The sequence below is a fragment of the Limanda limanda genome, chromosome 11 (genome assembly GCF_963576545.1).
Source record: "Limanda limanda chromosome 11, fLimLim1.1, whole genome shotgun sequence".
Taxonomy (NCBI): Eukaryota; Metazoa; Chordata; class Actinopteri; order Pleuronectiformes; family Pleuronectidae; genus Limanda; species Limanda limanda.
The window spans coordinates 24,518,758-24,536,268 of record NC_083646.1 but is presented as its reverse complement, the minus strand read 5'-3'; the positions used below and the strand labels follow the sequence as shown (position 1 = coordinate 24,536,268).

Sequence of the window (17,511 nt, the reverse complement as noted above, 5' to 3'; positions counted from 1 at the left end):
TTCCTCCCCACCTGCTGTCTCCCACCACCTCTCTCTTTGTTCTTCATTCACAGGTGGATGATATACATGCAGGCTGCACTGCAGAGAGCTCCCTGTTACATGACCTGAAAGCTGCTGATACACAAAAAAACAGAGGATGAAGGAGAGACGCCAGTTACATGAATAATAGAAGTTTGGCGAATTAGCTGCGCTGACACAGAAACTTCTCAAAACTTCCTGCCACTGACATAATGATGACCTGAAACTGAGGGAGAACTTTCACTTAATTCTGAGAAAGAGAATCTCAGGTTTCCATTTTGTTCTAGGCCTCTGTTAGCCTGAAAACAGGTTCGACATCATTGTAAATGTTCAATGACAGAGCTCGTTGAAGATGGATTGATGGTGTGGCACTGGAGAGAGTGCTGAATGAGCTGCTGCGTTAGCGGTTGGATTTCTCGATGACTGGAGGCAGATAGCATTTTAGCTGGTCAACCAGGGCGCTCTAGACACCCCTAGATGTCCAACTGCAGATAGCAGAGTTTTCAAGTTCTTTTTAGCTTGTGAGAGGCCAGAAAGATATAGCAGATTAGTACCATGAATACCAGAGACAATATGGAGGTGATGGAGACCCAGGCTGGAGGTCAAAAGGAAAAGCTCATGAGAGACAAGGTTAATCCTGCGAATGAGATTGAGGGTGAGGATGACAAAATCCCCGGGAGTTTCGACTGCACTGTCTGCGGACGCAGCTTCCCCTTCCTCAGCTCTTTGTCGCAGCATATGAGACGCCACACCGGTGCACGTCCTTACAAATGCCCCTACTGTGACCACAGGGCCTCTCAGAAAGGCAACCTCAAAGTTCACATTCGCAGCCATAAACTGGGCACGCTCTCTATCCATCACTCCAACGAGGATGAAGAAGGTGGGGCTGAGGAGGAGGAGATGAGTGTTTCTGAGGGTCTCGATGGGGGTACAAGTCCAACTAAAAGTAGCTCTGCCTGCAACCGCATGATCAATGGGGATAGTGTTGACGAGAGCCGGAGGAAAGTGCCTGCAAGGAGCATGAAAAGAGAGAAGTCTGTTACTGACCAGCGGCCTTTCTGCTGCCGTCTCTGTGGCTATGAGGCCCAGCGAGAAGATCAGCTCCTCAGCCACATTGAAAAGGTCCACATTACTGCAGACGCAGAAGAAGAGACGGCTGTTAAGGAGGAGGCTGAGACTGAACCTGATGCCAACCCAGCCCAGGCTGATGGGTCCTTCCCCTGTGAGACCTGTGGCCAAATCTTCAGCCAAGCCTGGTTTCTGAAGTCGCACATGAAGAAACACGCAGGGGTCCTGGACCACTGCTGTCGTATCTGTGGACGACGGTTCCGCGAAGCTTGGTTTCTCAAATCTCACATGAAAACACACAACACCAAATCTAGGTCCCGGTCAAAAGCAGAATCAGCTGAGCTTCCGGCCACCATCAACGATGTAGCCCAGGACCCTGATATCGTTTCTGGTGCTGTAACCTCTACCTATCAAATGTGCTCTAAATGTGGGAACCTGTTTCACACCAAAGAGAGCCTGAGAGTCCATGAAAAGGTTCATGGTGTCAACTATGGCAAGAAATCCCAGAGCCAATGCAGAGCCAGTGATGATGAGGACTCACCAGCTGCTAAGAGACGTTTTCTTGACTATTTAAACATCCGACCTGTTGAGGAAAAGACCCCAGACAAGGACAAGGAAGGGGAGACAATTCAGGGGCAAAGAATTCTTGAGCTAGATCCAGTTTGCAGCTACCAGGCCTGGCAACTAGCCACTAAAGGAAGAATTGTGGAGCCAGTGGAGCATAGTTTCAAGGCCTCCTATGGGGGAGGAAGTATGGGGGAGGATGCCCTTGCTGGAGCTGCTGTGGTCTATGAGAAGGCGAGCAGTCGTTATGTCCTTCAAGGTCAGGAGAAGCGCGGCGCAGGCAGACGCAGCAGCTCCGGGTTGGGAAGTCATGGCTCTTCAGGGGACCGGACGCCAGAGAACCTCAGCGACTCCGAGTACCGGCCATCGTCTCGCCACGACCGACGCCGGTCCTCCCAGTCGTCCTCCAAGTACAACGAGTGCTTTGAGTGCGGGAAGGTGTTCCGCAGTCGTCACCAGATGATGGTCCATCAGCGGGTCCACAGGAAGGATGGACACAGGGCGTCCGCAGGGGACAAGGAAAGAACTGCCAGGGACGACCGATGGGGCTCAACCAGTGATCCAGAGTCGGGCTCCCCCAGTCGACCCTGCACCCCCGGGTACGGAGACTCTCCACCGGCCTCTACCCTGGGAGATCAGGCCTCAGAGATGGGTAGTGCAAACTCTGGAGGGATTTCAGGTTAGTCAAGAACATCTTTCTTTGTTCTGTCTTAATGCTGTGTCATTTTCAGTAACTTAATTATCATCTATTACTCAACTAAACCTACAGTTGGTAAATGTTTGTGATTTGGGAAAGTATTTAGGAATTTTGCACTGTTTCTGTCTTTCATCATAAACAGTGTAAATGAAGAATATTTAATTGTTATAGTTGATCATAGCATCATATGATTGTTTGTATGAAGTGGGTTTTTCCTGGTAAACAATTAATTGAATGTCAGAGCACTAAAGATTGCTTTATTATAGTCACTGATGAGGCCATTTTTACAACCGTTATCTAATTAGATAAAATGTTCTCACATTAAACAATCAGAAAATATAACTGCCTCAATGTAAAAGAAAAACCACAAGCATGAGTAAAGTCTGCATTCTTTTTGTTGCAGAAATGACTGTAGCTCCTTTCAAGCCTCCCACTCGGGGCCTCTGGCTCTGTCACTCTGTAGTAAACATCTGTTGATGAAATGTCCTTTGTGTAGGTGCAGCTCCTCAGCTCCTCAGCCCTATGGAGTGGGAACTAGAGCCCCCATGTGGGAAAATAGAGAAATTGCATCACCTTACTTCACCTCTTTCACAGAGTTGCACATAAAAAATTCTATAATATAGTCAATTAACTTTAAGTTTGTCTGAAATTTATTTTGACTGCACTACAATTATCTTGTTTGACAGAGCAAGAACAATGAGGTGAAACTGTTTTTGGCTCTTCTGTGGCATGTCAGTAGAGCAGAGGGCATTTTTGGAATGCCTATCATTTTTTCACCTCCACAACCAATAAACACTGCAGAACAAAAAAAAGGGAGACAAGCCACCCATGGACGAGCTAAACACCCACAGTCACTCAGGGTTGAAATATGTTAAAAGAAGGAATTCCTGTGTGTGAAGGACCTGAGATCTCTGGCTTTTGTCTTTAAGCTTTCAAACACACTGAAAACCCTGCTGGTCCAGGTTAGGACAGTTCAGTGGATAGCTCGGAATTGTAGTGATTGTTTCCATTCCTCCGTGTAAGTGCAGACATTCAAAAATAGCAGCAACATTTCTTCAGGCCTGATCGAGCTGCGTGCTATTTCAGGTCTTCCTGTCTCAGGAAACCCCCCCCCCCCCCCTTATCTAATGTGAATATGTCCTTTTTTCTGTCTTTGCCATGGAAATCTGTCTGCATGTTTCCTTTTTACTCTTCACTGATATTTTGCTTTGTACAATATAGGATTATTTGACTTTAATAGAAACATACGAGTCTGGTACTCCAGCAGTTTAAGGTGTGGTTAGCTTCTTTTCTGAGTAAAAGTATTTTCTCGCCCAAAACATTGACATCCTGCTGGGTGGTTGCACAAATTACATTTCAGGGCTTTTAAACTCAGCTGTATATAAATGTACAGTATGTAATCAGACCTAATCTGCATTTGGTTGGGATCATGGATTACCATGAAACTTGGTGGGAGGACACAGTATGGGTCAGGGAAGAACCCATTGTATTTTGGTGCAGATCTGGATCAAGGGGCAGATCGAGTATTTTCTTTTTGATTTTCTTTAACATTGCAAGATGGCGTTTTTCAACATTTTCATTGATTTCTCAAAAATGAACCATGGATCTTGATGGAAATCAGACCTGTTGATATTTATGAGTTTGTGCAATTTGGTGCAGCTTGATTGAATTTATGAGTAGTTTTGGTACTTTGGCTCTAAAGTGCCATAGAATTATTTTTTTGTTCATTAGCTGGATTATGCAAAAATAAATTACATGACATTTGATGGAGGAGTGGGACAAGAAGAACCCATTCGATTTTACATGCAGTCCGGGATTTTTTTTTCACTTTCGTTTATATTGCAATATAGGGCGATTTTATTTCTCAAAGAATAATTCATGGATCTAGATTAAAAAATCACTCTACTGGGTGTCAGTCTAATTAATATTTGTGACAAAGTCATCCTTTATGAGGATATATGAGCCTTTGCCCAAAGAACATTCTTGTCAAGATCTTAAGGCCTCTGTCGATTTGTCCGTCCTTCTTCCCTTTACCTGTCTTCCCCATCCCCTCTGACTTCTTCTCTAATCTCTAAGGTTACCTCCTGTGACACCTCCACTGTCACTCATGCACTCCTCTTACCATTGAGCCAGCCAGGCTGCCTGATGTCTGAGGGATTGGTTATTTATAGTCTCCTCTCGATGGAGAGGGATAAGGGCAATGGAGAAAGAGACGCTCAGAGGACAATGTAGTCCTAAAATACTCTGTCGTCCCTTACAGCCATTTTGCTACATTTTGGGAATGCAAATGAGAAGTGGTAGTGGATACATGCAGATACCAACATGCACGTGGGCTTTTTGATTTATGACTGAGGAAAGAAGTGGATTGTTAACCCTGTGCAAACATAGTTGATGATTTACATGAAGTAGAGTTATATTGAGATGTATTTGCACATTCACTCTCACAACTGTAAAGCTATGGACATTTTTCAGTTCAGCTTCTCTCCCGAAGTGTGAAATTAGGAGGCAGTATTTTCATGGATAGTTAAGATGGATCCTTCTTGTGCTTCTAAGATACATATGTGGTTTCCTCCTCGGCCCATACGGCTAGTGTGTGTGTTAGTGTGTGTTCCATGTTTGTGTGTATCTGTCCGACTGATTCAGGTTTGCGCTGATATTTCTACAACACATATGCTTTTTGATTCTTCAGCTGGTTGTTAGATTTTTATAAGAACAGTGTGGGCCTTATAAAGAGGCCACATCAGTGTTACTACCCCGCCTGCTAAACTGCCCAGTCCTGGGGCTTCACCTTGGCACAGTCTGAGCTGTGAGTGTTGGCCAGAGTTGCCAACAGGAAGCCAAATGAAAAACAGATGGCAGGTTACTGGTGTTGTTGTAAAACCGAGGAGGGGTGGTGGAGATGGTAATAATGGCCTACTTACAGTATGTGATCTGTTCTTCTGTAGGAGACTTTTGTAAAATATTCATGTGTGTAAGGTTCCATGACCTGGAACATGTTTATGTTCAAACAATCCAATTGGAGGATTTCATATTATACAACACTGTATTTTGATGATCATTTTAACTGTAATTAGGATCCTTTTTGTTCTTCTTCATATTAATCTCCCCCTCTAATTCTATAATTAGACATAAACTTTTCCAGTGACAGATGGGGCATATACGCCCCCTTGTGGAGAGTTTGCAATAGTACACAGCAGGAATCAGCAGCATGGGCTCAATTTAGTAAACAGTAGAATCCAAACCAATGCCAATACATACACATAGCCATAAAATAACTAGTCTACGTTTTTAGCCTTCATATTACTTTTATTTTACTGTGGAAAAAGTAAGTGTTGATTCAGCTCTATCTTAATGTTGTATTGGATCAATTGAGATTGCTTCACAACATGTAGAACATTTTACATCCCAACAGTTTCCATATAGATTAATCAACAGTGCTCACTGACACAAGCTGAATATATTAACCCAGTTTAAAAAAAAAGAATAATTCAGATAAATGATTGGAACATCTCTCAATGATGTGATGTAATAATTGTTGTCTGTTTTAATACAATTTTTAATTTGTTTAGTTCTCTTACAATAGCAGATGTAATAGTTCTGGTTATGGAAGAGAAGGTTCCGTTAATGTAAAATTAAAAGAGGGGATATGAGAACAGTGGCCAATACTGCGCCCTGGTGGCTGTTCACCAAAACTACATGGGGTTCAGATTATACGAACTGATGTAATGAGTTTAATCTAGATTCTAGACTATTTCTTTTGCAGTCATTGACCTTTATGTTGTCACATCTCTCCCCTACAGATGAGAAGCCTTACATCTGCAGCCTGTGTGACTTTGTTACCTCCGAGTCGCAGGCGTATCTGACTCATGTTCGTGTCAAACACCCGCCCGCCCCCCAAGACAGACCCAGCCCCAGCCCCAGCCCCAGCTCCAGCTCAGACAGAGGCACACCCAGCAGTTATCCCAAGCTGAAGAAAGCTCTTCTCCAGGGGCTGAAAAGCTCAGCATCCCCTTCGGCTTACCTCGGTGCTCGATCGTCCCCGCTGGACCCCAGCATGACCCCTGTGGACCTGTGTGTGAGGGCCGATGGCACCAGGGGGATAGCCTCACTCACCTCGGACAGGAAGAGCCTCCCTAGCCACAAGTGCTCCTTCTGCTCCCACTCCACCCGCTATCCCGAGGTGCTCTGGATGCACCAGACTGTGGCTCACCGCATCAACAGCAGTAGCTCCAATCTGGCTCCTAAATGGGCCTTTAAGAACAACTCAAAGGGCTCCCGGGACGGCTCGTTGTCCTCCAGGAGGCGCACCGGTCCCCCACCGGTCCTGGAGGGAAAAGAGTGTCCACCACTGCCTCCACTGGTCCGCACCCAGCGTACCCAGCCCCCAACCGACGCCAGTGAAGTGCAGAAGAAGAACAAGCCAGCCAGTCACGCAGCCACGCCATCATCATCATCATCATCATCATTATCAACATCATCATCATCTCCATCATCATCAACCTGTACCCCTTCCACGTCATTCTCCAGGGGCTCCTCCTCCTCCTCGGGCACCCATGCAGGGAGAGTCCCTGTACAGCCGGGCGTCAGCGCCAGCAGCAGCATCAGGCCCACCGAGGACCAGAGTTATCCGTCTCGCTTCAGACCCAAAGTGGATATTTACCCAAGGGGAAGTTCGCTGTCATCCTCCGGCTCCACAGAGAAGAGCAGCGGCGCCCTCTCACATTCCTCAGCACCGAGCCCCAGCGCCGCCACGGTTTCCAGGATGGCCGACCGCTACTTAATGCCTCAAGAGGGCCTGGGTTTCATGCTGTCCAGCAAACACGGCCTTGCTGAGTACAGCCGGGCCAGGGGCTCCCCCCATCAGCCGCATCCCAACTCCCAGAGCCAGGGCCGGGCTAACGCCACCAGGCCCAGTGCCATCACCCACAGCTCGTCAGCGGGAGACAACTATGGAGCCCCCCAGGCACACAGAGGCACTCTGCGTAATTCCACCCCCTCCTCTACTTCTACTTCATTGCCTTCGGAGTCTCGTGGAGATGTGAAGCAGGAGCCAATCGCTGAGACACCGGAGATGCCAAATGACGTCCTCAGCTTCCTCAAAAACTACAGCCCCCACGATCTGGCCACTTTATACCACCGCTGGGGCGCAGCCAACGCCATGTTGGATCCCACTGGTAAGGAGCCAAATTTGTGTTCTTTTGTCCTTTTTTGTTTGCTGATTTACATCTACACATGTGAAATTTTGTAGTAACACAATGCACAAATTTGGCTTTTGCTACTTTGAAATGCCATTACATGGGAGAGTCCTCTTCATCCCCCATCATCAGCTCACACACAATATGCCCAGAGAGTTTTGGCCTCAGTGAAAATGCCAAATGTCACGAGTTGAAGGAAAATGTTTCCCAGCCACTGAGTATCTTATTGTTTAGCTGCTACTGGACCTGACAAGGTAAACCAGTAAAAGACACACAGATCCACACTCAATGTACGAGCCATATTCGGTCAGATCCACGTATTTATCCTCCCTAACACACTCACTCACTCATCATGACCGACACACATACTGCTCCACTCTGACAAGGTTTGAATAATAATGAAGGGGAGATACATTCAATGAGCAAACACACGTTAACCTGATAAAAGAATCTAGGGCAGCATGTGCGTCTGTGCACGTGTGTCCGTATGTGCTCAGGTTTTTAGATGCAAAAGTGTTTTTTTTTTTTTTGCATGCCGTGAAAAGACGTGACAGAACCTTTGCTGCTCTCAGGTCTGCGAGGCATGCCTAGTCTCCAGCTCCACTCTCCCAGAAAGCTGTCACAAACTGTTTAGGTCACGGCTCTGCCTGACGAGAGGCTCGCACAGATGCGAGTGGAGAGGAGGGGGGGGGGGGGGGGGGGGGGGCAAAACACAGAGAGCGGTAACATAAGAGGCAAAGAGAGAGAGATGAGACAGAATAATTACCCCACCAGCTGCTTTGGAAATGGTCATTACCCAACATCCGAATTATTTGCCTATTTTCAGTTGTGTCTCTAAGGTCAAGTGGGGCTGTGTGGAGCCAGAGGTCAGAGACAACAGCCCCAGAGCGGACGCATGACATCGCTGTCACCCGTCCAGGCACATATCGTCACCATCCGCCTTAGCCCTTTGAGTCACATGCTATAAAGTGACCTTTTTTGAGCAACTGAGTCTTTCTCCCTTCTCTCTCCCTCTAATATTCGTACCAGTGTGTGTGTGTGTGTGTGTGTGTGTGTCTGCTCGTGTTTTTCCATCCAGCCTTGTCTTGTCTTTCATTAGTGCATCAGTGAGAAGGGCTGGCGGTCGCAGAGTAGAAGTAGAGTATCCAGAGGCCAGCAGTCCGGCTGCCAGAGACACTCTCTGTCACCTCCTCCGCTTCCCCGTTCCTCCTTGTCGGGCTGCGTCCCTCCAACACTCACCGCTTTCCACGTGCACAAACAAAAAACAACACAACTAGTGAGCCGGGCACTGCCCAGGTATATGCCAGCTTTAATGGTCGGGGCGTTTGAGCAGTAAAGCAAACCCCCAAACCCTCAGGTCTGTTATCTTTCAGCAAGAGAGGTCACAGGATTGCGTGTGAGTGTGTGAGGTCAGAAGTTCATCAAACGGATCCAATGATCTTTCAATGACTTCTCTACATACAGCACAAGGTCCTTGTTACAAAGATAACTAAATAATAAATGTAAATGTCTGAATTACAGTTATTTCATTTCCAACAAGAGGTTCCTTTATGCTGAGTGGCCACTCGCTTAGACTCTGCTTTACCATAGACAGTTGGACTTCATATCCCATTACAATTCATTTTTCTTATACTGTCTCTTTATAGTTTCAGAAATACCATTATCTACGTTCAGTTGGACATTGGCAGATTTTTTTTTTTGCCAGGGTTTCCTTTTGGTTTTTAAACTGCACTTAAAATAAATACCTGTCAACATCTTTAAAAAGATTTGTATTTGAATTAATTTACCTGCAACTACTCCTGTGATGCTCTTCATAGGATGTGTGTCACAACATTGGAACTGTAACTTAAGGAAGTTAAAGAATAATGTGGCATCTAATGTGCTCATTAGATGAATGCAGATCTGCAGAATAACTTTTGCGAAGTTACCCAAACATTTTTAAATTGTCGGTTGTAAAAAAAAAGTTGGAAGTGAAGACAACATCTGAACCTCCTCAGCAGCTCCTTGAAGACAAAATTAAAATAATCCCTGTTTTGCATTTAGTCAAGTCATGTGATGAGATATATGGGCTTTGAAGTCATCAAAATTCAACAAGTTGCTTCTGTATGACATTTAATTTGTAAAGGTGACTTGTGCATGTAATGCGAGTGCTACTGCATCCCCCTGTGCACGTGGGTGAGTGCAAATGTAGCCAGTGTGTGCCAGGACCCAAGCAAACACACGCACACACACATAAATATAACTCTTGGAATGCATACACATGCGGACACACACCTGACATGTGACACACGGGCAGCGGAGCGGGCACATCACAGCCGGGGCGTTTTAATTGCCTGTAATTTATGCGGAGTGTGTGTGTGCTGTGTGTGTCTGGCTGTCAGCCGCTGAGATGATGCTGTGTGACAGCTGCAGTCCAGCCCCTGGAGCTAGCCGCTCATAATGACACATTAGACATACTAATGATGCTCGCGCGAGTCCACTACTGACGCTAGCTACCTACACCGCTCCAGCCGGACTCCGTGCTCCTGTGCGCCCACTCACACTCTGCCCATTACTGACCTTTACATCTCCATTCAATCTCTGCGCAAACACTGCCACGCAAAACCGTCTCCTGCCTCGGAATCGATTGATAATGAAGTCCACGTTTTCTTCGTATTGTCTTCGTAGAAAAATCTCACATGAGAAATGTCACATGGACATGCAAAACACATGTGACTGGCCCGTGTGAGAAAAACTTGTGTGTTTGATCTAGGAAGGTAAATTCCCGGGTGACATCTCGGTTCAGCTGGGGTCTGAGTGGAGTTTTCTCCAGGTACTCCAGCTTCCTCCCACAGTCCAGAGACAGGCAGGTTAGGTTAATTGGAGACTCTAAATTGGCCGTAAGTGTGGATGTGAGCGACAATGTTTCTTTCTCTCTATATGTTGGAGACCAATGTCAGCTGGGATTGTTGACAGCTCCCCCCTACCCAGTGAGCCTGAAGGAATAAGTAGGATAAATGGATGGATGGACACAAATCAGGTTTCAAAAAGGGCTTTTATTTTCAGATCAAAGGACTGACAGGTCAAAAGAGCCAAATGCAAAATGTTATCTGCTGATAGTAAGATAGATATAATCCATGTTCCATTTTTTAGGCATCCTCTTCTTCAATCCTCAAACAGCTGAATCAGCTTCATGTTCCCTCCATCCATTTGATTTACATCTTACACATGTTTATAGCAGATTAAACTTCCAGGTTGTAATGATTTGCCTTATTTATATATTTTCTGAATGTGTGTTCCTCTCTTTTTTCCCTGTGTGATCAGGGATGCTGAGGTCTCTCATGCGACAGGGCCAGTATATCTGTCACGAGTGCGGGAAGAGCTTCAGTCAGCCGAGCCACCTGCGCACGCACATGAGATCCCATACAGGTAAAGTACAGCCAGCACGAGCACACACACTGAGAGGAAAACAGATTACACATCAACACATGCTGGACATACAAAAGGACAAACAAGCTGTATTCTTAATCAATTTAAAAGCCGATACAATATCAGTATGAGTGTTTTCAGACATGCACTGAACTCCAGAGAATATCCTGACATTCTCCGGAGGGGCTGGATGTGAGAATGCAAATGTCTGCGTGAGAGGCTGCCGACATGTCATAGGTTTCTCCTGCCAGCCCCCAGGTAAAACATCTGGATAATGTCTGAATGACCCATACAAGAAAACAACTGATTATCCAGAGGATTCACAGGAAAGAATGGGTGTATTGATGACATGTGATGGACAGAAAACTGAATTTAAAAAAAAGAATCCACATATCTCATGATGAAAAGCTGTGCCATACATGTAGAAGACACAGAGGAAGATGTCAAGTGAGCTTTTGGTGATAAGGGCTGATACGTCAGAGTGCAGGAAACAAAAATGCCTGACCTCCGCTGCAGAGATTCTTTACGTCCTGCACCAACCCTCACCTAACGACTCCGGAGATATCTGTCAACACATCTGACCGGAAAATCTCCTGCTGTATTTTTCAAAGAGAAACTCTGATTTTGCCATTGTCCGAGAAAACACTCAACCGCTGTTGCTTAACTTGCTCATCGTTAGAAGTCGCACAGACTTATCTACTACATCTTTAAAAACTTTACTAATTCCAGTTTTTGACCTATTGAAAAGGGCGCTGGCTTTCCAGGACCCCAAAAGAGAACAAATGGATTAAATAGATCAATCAGTCGAGTTTTTAAAGTTATTCGCAGTAACATTTAAAGAAGTTTTTGCAGGAGCATCCGTCGCTGAGAGTGTATTATAACACAGACAAATGACCTCTGCAAAGAGCAGCCGGGCTGACAGCTCCAGTGCACTGTGCTGTGGGTAAGAGAGGTCTTTAAACCTGTAGAACAACCTCATTAGCCACTTGTTATTCATGTATTACTCCATGTTCCCATTTTTTTTTGCCACTCCTTCAACAGTCACTCATTCCCTCGCCACCCGTGTGCACACATCATCGCCCGCACGGCTATTCATCCGCCCAGAAACACTCACGTGAGATGTGGAGAATATATGCATGGAGATTCACATCCTGGACGATATTTCATCGTCTGACTCTCCACACGTCGACTGTGCTCCTGCACTCGCCAAAATAAATCAACAGCGATCTTTGTGTTCAGTTGAGTGTGACAGCCGGTCTGTGAGTCCGTCCCCGCCCTGGGCTGGGCAGCTGTCTCTATTTTTTAAACTGAAACATGATTTGCTCCGGATACTGACCTGTGACAAATTGTATACATTATTAATCACATGTCAATTAGAGAGATGGAATTGTGCATTCTAATGAAGCGGAACAGCATTTGTCCACGCCAGCCTCATGAATCTATTTGCATGTGTCCCGATTGTCTTTCACTTGATTTAGACGTCCCACCTTTATCCTTTCCCCCTCTACTTTTCATTTCCTCGTGTCCTCTTTTCCTTTCCGTTCCTTTCCTTCCCTTTATTCTTTCCTCTCATCTCAACTCTTCTCCGGTGTCAGTCTTTAATTCCCCATCAAATTTCCTTTACCGACACATTCTCTGTTACTGCCTTCCTCACTTTCATCTTGATTCTTCCTCTTCCTCTATTTTCCCTCTCATCTAAGTTTTCCCATTCATTTCTGTGTCCTTTACTTTTCCTTCCTCCACTTTTCCCTCCATCTCTTGTCTCTTCCCCTCTCCCTACCTCCCATCCACTCCTGTCATGTCCATCAGCCGAGTTGGCGGTGATCACAGTAGACAGTGAGTTAAGTAGCTTCTTTATAGAGAGTGTGAATGATATGTGGCACCGCCAGTGATTCTAAGTGACAGAGGCCAAATGGTAAGTGATGCAGTGCTCAGCCTCCCCCCGAGCTCTACTGTAAACACACACACACACACACACACACACGCCCATGCATAGGCTCTGTAAACACTTGCTGAGGCTGTAATTAATGTTGTCACCAGCGGTTGTCTTCAGCATGGACGTGCACACGCTGAAAAAGGCCAGCCACCCCGAGGCCCTCCATTAACATGCGTCATATTAAATCACTGACTTGCCTCCACCAGGTTCCATCATCATCACCACCACCATCATCGCCATCATCATCATCATCATCATCACCGCCAGTTCCCCTCCATTAACGAGGGGCGCTGGTGGCAAACCTTACTGCATGCCGATGGTGGTGGAAGAGAGAGAGAGAGAGAGAAAAAATTGCTTGTGTGAATCTGGTAGAGCTTTTAACCAAATGCCCTCCTCCCCCTTCCTCCCTTCCTCCCTCCCTCCCCCACCTCCCCTCCTTCTCCCCCCACAGTTGGGTTTGATTTTAACGGACTCCACAGAGGTACTGACGCGCACGCCACCGCTTCTGAGGCTCCCAAACAAGTATGTGGCACGATGGCTAATCACTGGGCTCCCCACCCACATCCATCGCTTCTGCATGTTTCTTACCATTGTTATTATTATTATTTCTCTACTGCCTCACCTCCGCATGTGCGTGTCAGTGTCAGTCTTGCACCTCCCATCTTTCTGTTTGTCATATCTCGATTCTTCTTCATGTGTAACAGTCACACGTGACACCCGGCATTAACACCTGGCATCCTCACAGCTGGATCACATGACATCAGCGTGTTTGTCCAGGACACATTCAGTGGCTTTACTATTTTAATTACACAGGGTTAATGGTTCTCATATAAATTGAGAAGAAAGCAACTTGGCATTTGTAAAGTTTCCCTCAAAACCCTAAACATTACCACAAACATTTGATTTGTTTCTTAGTGATTTAAATTAGCTGGGTTTCGATTATATATTCATTTCATAAACACATGAAAACCCTTTAAAATGCAAATCAGTCAAACACAATGCAATGCAAAGCTCTGCTCTAATAAGAGATATGCCAACACATTACAGTTACATGCTCACTAGCAGGAGTCAGATACATCCTTCAGTTCCTCCATCGTAAGTGATGAGCTTTTCTGTTTCTGGTCTATTTGGGATATATATCAGAGGAACATACAGGCACTTAGCATGAGGAGTGATCGTGAGTGCCGACGTGCAGCTGCAGCCATCCATCATCGATAACTCTACCAGTAGAACATTCTGAAAAATGCAGGAAAAGTTGGTCTGAATAACTAACATTTTTTCAAGTGGACACCTTGACATGTGTCTGCCGAGTGTTTCAGATGGAAACATCTGCACTTAGAGTTAGGAACTCAAACTTCCTCAACAAAAAGAAGTGACTTGCAAGAGGTGCAGATAAATAACACCACAACTTCTATGACTAAAAACGATCAGTTAACTAATTGGCAGGTAATTCGATGATAAATATCCGATGGCTTCGGCTCATCCTTTTCTTTAACTTGTATTATAGTAAACATGTAAATATCTTATTATATTATTAAATATCTGACAAATGTAACACCTTCCCAGTGACGTGCGTGGAGGCCGAGGGAACACAGGAGTATATCTGTTCTGATTTGACATTCGGAGCGAGCTGGGTTCCACACACGCTGCACCTCCATCTTAATTAATCAAACCCATCACACACAGACACAAGCACACACCCGCGTGGTCTCAGATTTACCGCACGCCATGAATGATGGGAGCAGGCGCGGCAGAGGGGTCCAATTAGATGTAGTGTTGACGCTGCTTTACGGTGACGATAACCTTTAGTATAATGTAGTGCAGCGGTCCCGTCAGCCATGTTTTCCTCACAGGACGGAGTCGTGGAGGTGCTCGCTTTCCTCTCACGTCTCACCCTCGCCGTCTTTCCAGCTGTTTCTTTTTCTTTTTTCTTTTTTTTTGATTTTTGTGTGATTAATTATGTCTTTTTTTGTTTTTTATCTCTTGTTCTCACCCCCTCCTCTTCTTCCTCTCTGTTGTGTTACTGATGATGTATGATAACAGCTATATTTCCCTGCTTCTTCTTCGGGGAGAGGGGGGTGTGGGAGGGGGCAAGGGGAGTAATTTGTTTTCCTGCTTTGATATTCCTCCATTTATCAAAATGATAATTAGGTGCAATTAAATGGCAATCTCATTTGTTTTGTTCAGGTGCTTGTTGCTTACTTTATTATTATCCTTTTTTTCTCGCAGAGGTGTGTGTGCCATTGTAGGTCAGTCTAATTAGAAAAGAGAGTATAGTGTGTGTGTGTGTGTGTGTGTGTGTGTGTGTGTTTGTGTGTGTGTGTGGTGGAGGGTAGGCTTGTGTGATTGAGAGAAAAGCGTAAAGAGAAAAGTAGGACTGTTCAGACAGCAGAAGTGTGTCACAAACAGAAAAGAAGAGTTATTCCATCTGGGTCAGGATAGAATGGCAGAGCGTTTACTTTTTAAGTGGAATTAGGTGAACAATAAAGAAAAGAAATGTAAACACTGCTCTTAACCTGCATCATGTTTCCCTCTTTTCCTCTGATTACCATCACGTGTTTTATGTTTGTCTCTGTTCGCTTGTGTTGTTTCCACCGCAGCGAGTCTTATCTGTGGTTTATGTCGTATTCTGTTGTATTCATCTATACCGTCACCTGGGGCCTCTGTACCTGACCTATCAACTGTGTGTGTGTGTTCCTCAGGGGAGAGGCCATTCTGCTGCCAGCTCTGCCCATACCGAGCATCTCAGAAAGGGAACCTAAAGACGCACGTCCAGAGTGTCCACCATATGCCTTTCGACAACAGCCTGTACCCAGACACACGGAGCTTGCCACTGAGCCAGGAGGAGCTAGGAGCGCTGGCTGCCAAACACACACCAACGCCACAACAACAACAATAACAACCTCCTCTGGATGTACTGTGATCTGGTTTTGGGGGCCAGACTAGTCAGGGAATCAAACAACTCCAAAACACAACCACCACTCATAGAAACCTGCAAATAGGACCCGAGACACTTGATTGACTTTTTGAGCCTCTCCTCTCCGCTGAGTATCCTGCGAGAAGAAATGTATAAAATGAAGGTTCTTGTAATTTTTTTTTGAAGTACTTTTGTTTTTGTTAAGAAGCTAGTTAAAGCTGTGCTAGGCAGTTGTAAAAGCAGAACATATAGGGCCACAGAAGAAGGAAAGAATAGACAGAAAGTAAAGGTGGAGTCGCCAACGCTTGCTCTTTTTAGTGTGAAGTTTGGCAAAATAAGGAAAGTTGTGTTGTTACATCAACGTAAATGGACGACGGAACATAGGGGTCCTACGAACTAAAATATTTACCTCTTGCTGCCATTTTGGAGGCACCACCACCTGCTTAGCGCATCTCGACAAGAGGCAAAAAAAATGTATGAAAAGAAGAAAAGATTTTAGTAGAGGGCTGTTGCATTGCATGGCTTTTTTTTGGCGTTATTGTATGAGTTTGTGCGTTCCTCAGGACACCAATCATCCAGGAAATGACACGAGAGAGGAGAGGATGCTCTGCCCTTCATCAACAGTCAACTGACACATTGTGAGCTCGTCTCATCTGAGCTCTAAGTCATTAAGATGGCGACTTCTATGTGTGTGTGTGTGTGAGTGTGTCTGCGTGCTCAACTCACTTCCTTCCACTCCAGAGTGCAGTGACCACTCGGAGGCTGCACAGCTGATGATTAGAGAGAGAGCGAGACTGAGTTGGAGAGAGGTAGGATTACAGAGAGAGGGAGAGAGGAAGAGCGACAGAGAGAGAGAGAGAGAGAGAGAACGCTAATGGGGGTGTCTGCTTTAGTGCTCATTAAAATGAGTGTGCGTTTTTAATAGCCAATATAAATGAGCGTACCACTTTTATGGTCATTCAATTATTGTCCATTTAAGAGGAAAGAACTGAGTGGAGGCAGTTTTCCTCCATAACTCCATCACATTGGGGAGTGACTTTGAATTAGACTCCACAACAGAGGGAGTGGCAGGAACTCGTAAGTGGATCGGACAGATCAAGCTCCAGCTTAGGTCCTGTACATGCAAAGGACAACATGGTACTCCTAGTCTTGAAAAAGAGGCATCTTAATATATCATTAAAGGGCAACTCTCATCTTTTGGCTTGTTCATCCTTAGCTACATTCAGTATGCGATGAAATCTTTGGTACCAAAATCCTGTTAGTTTTTTTGTTAGAAAGCAGTTTTGGGTCCTGTAATAGGGTCGCATTGTATCTAATAACATTTTGAAGGGAGATTTAAGAAGGGGCACCTACAGATCCCCAAAAGTCCCGACGGGTAATACTTTCAAAGTTAATATCTGCCCAGTAAAGACATTAATTGCTTATGCTTTACGAACCACTGGGGTAAATTGCTTTTATTGCGTTTTAAAATTTGTTCTTTTTCATTCTCATATAATTGTGAAACATTGCAGCTTCATTTGCTTCATTTGGAAAGTTAGAAATAAAAATAAAATTCTAAATCAAACTTGAGTAACTTGAGTTCTCTGCAATCAATGTGCATTATTCCCAAACGGTCCATCTACTACTTTAAAACCGGCAGATTAAGCAAAAAAAAAGACATACAAATGATTTTGTCAATAAAACATTTAAGACAGATGCCTCGAATCTT

The 17,511-nt window shown here is 45.1% G+C and overlaps 1 protein-coding gene across 1 annotated transcript; it reads left to right on the top strand.

Moving 5' to 3' along the window:
* The first annotated feature begins 288 nt into the window (after positions 1–288).
* On the top strand, positions 289–15,707 carry znf516 (zinc finger protein 516). Its single transcript, XM_061080392.1, has 5 exons — positions 289–2,329; positions 6,148–7,521; positions 10,846–10,950; positions 13,338–13,408; positions 15,589–15,707. Exons 1-5 carry the CDS (start codon positions 574–576, stop codon positions 15,646–15,648), a joined length of 3,366 nt encoding a protein of 1,121 aa, XP_060936375.1. The 5' UTR covers positions 289–573; the 3' UTR covers positions 15,649–15,707.
* Positions 15,708–17,511: the final 1,804 nt, after the last annotated feature.

Coding starts and splice junctions, on each gene's coding strand:
- znf516 (XM_061080392.1), top strand. CDS start 574: ATGAATACCAGAGACAATATGGAGGTGATGGAGACCCAGGCTGGAGGT. Junction 2,330..6,147: donor AAACTCTGGAGGGATTTCAG/GTTAGTCAAGAA, acceptor TCTCCCCTACAG/ATGAGAAGCCTTACATCTGC. Junction 13,409..15,588: donor CTTCTGAGGCTCCCAAACAA/GTATGTGGCACG, acceptor TGTGTTCCTCAG/GGGAGAGGCCATTCTGCTGC.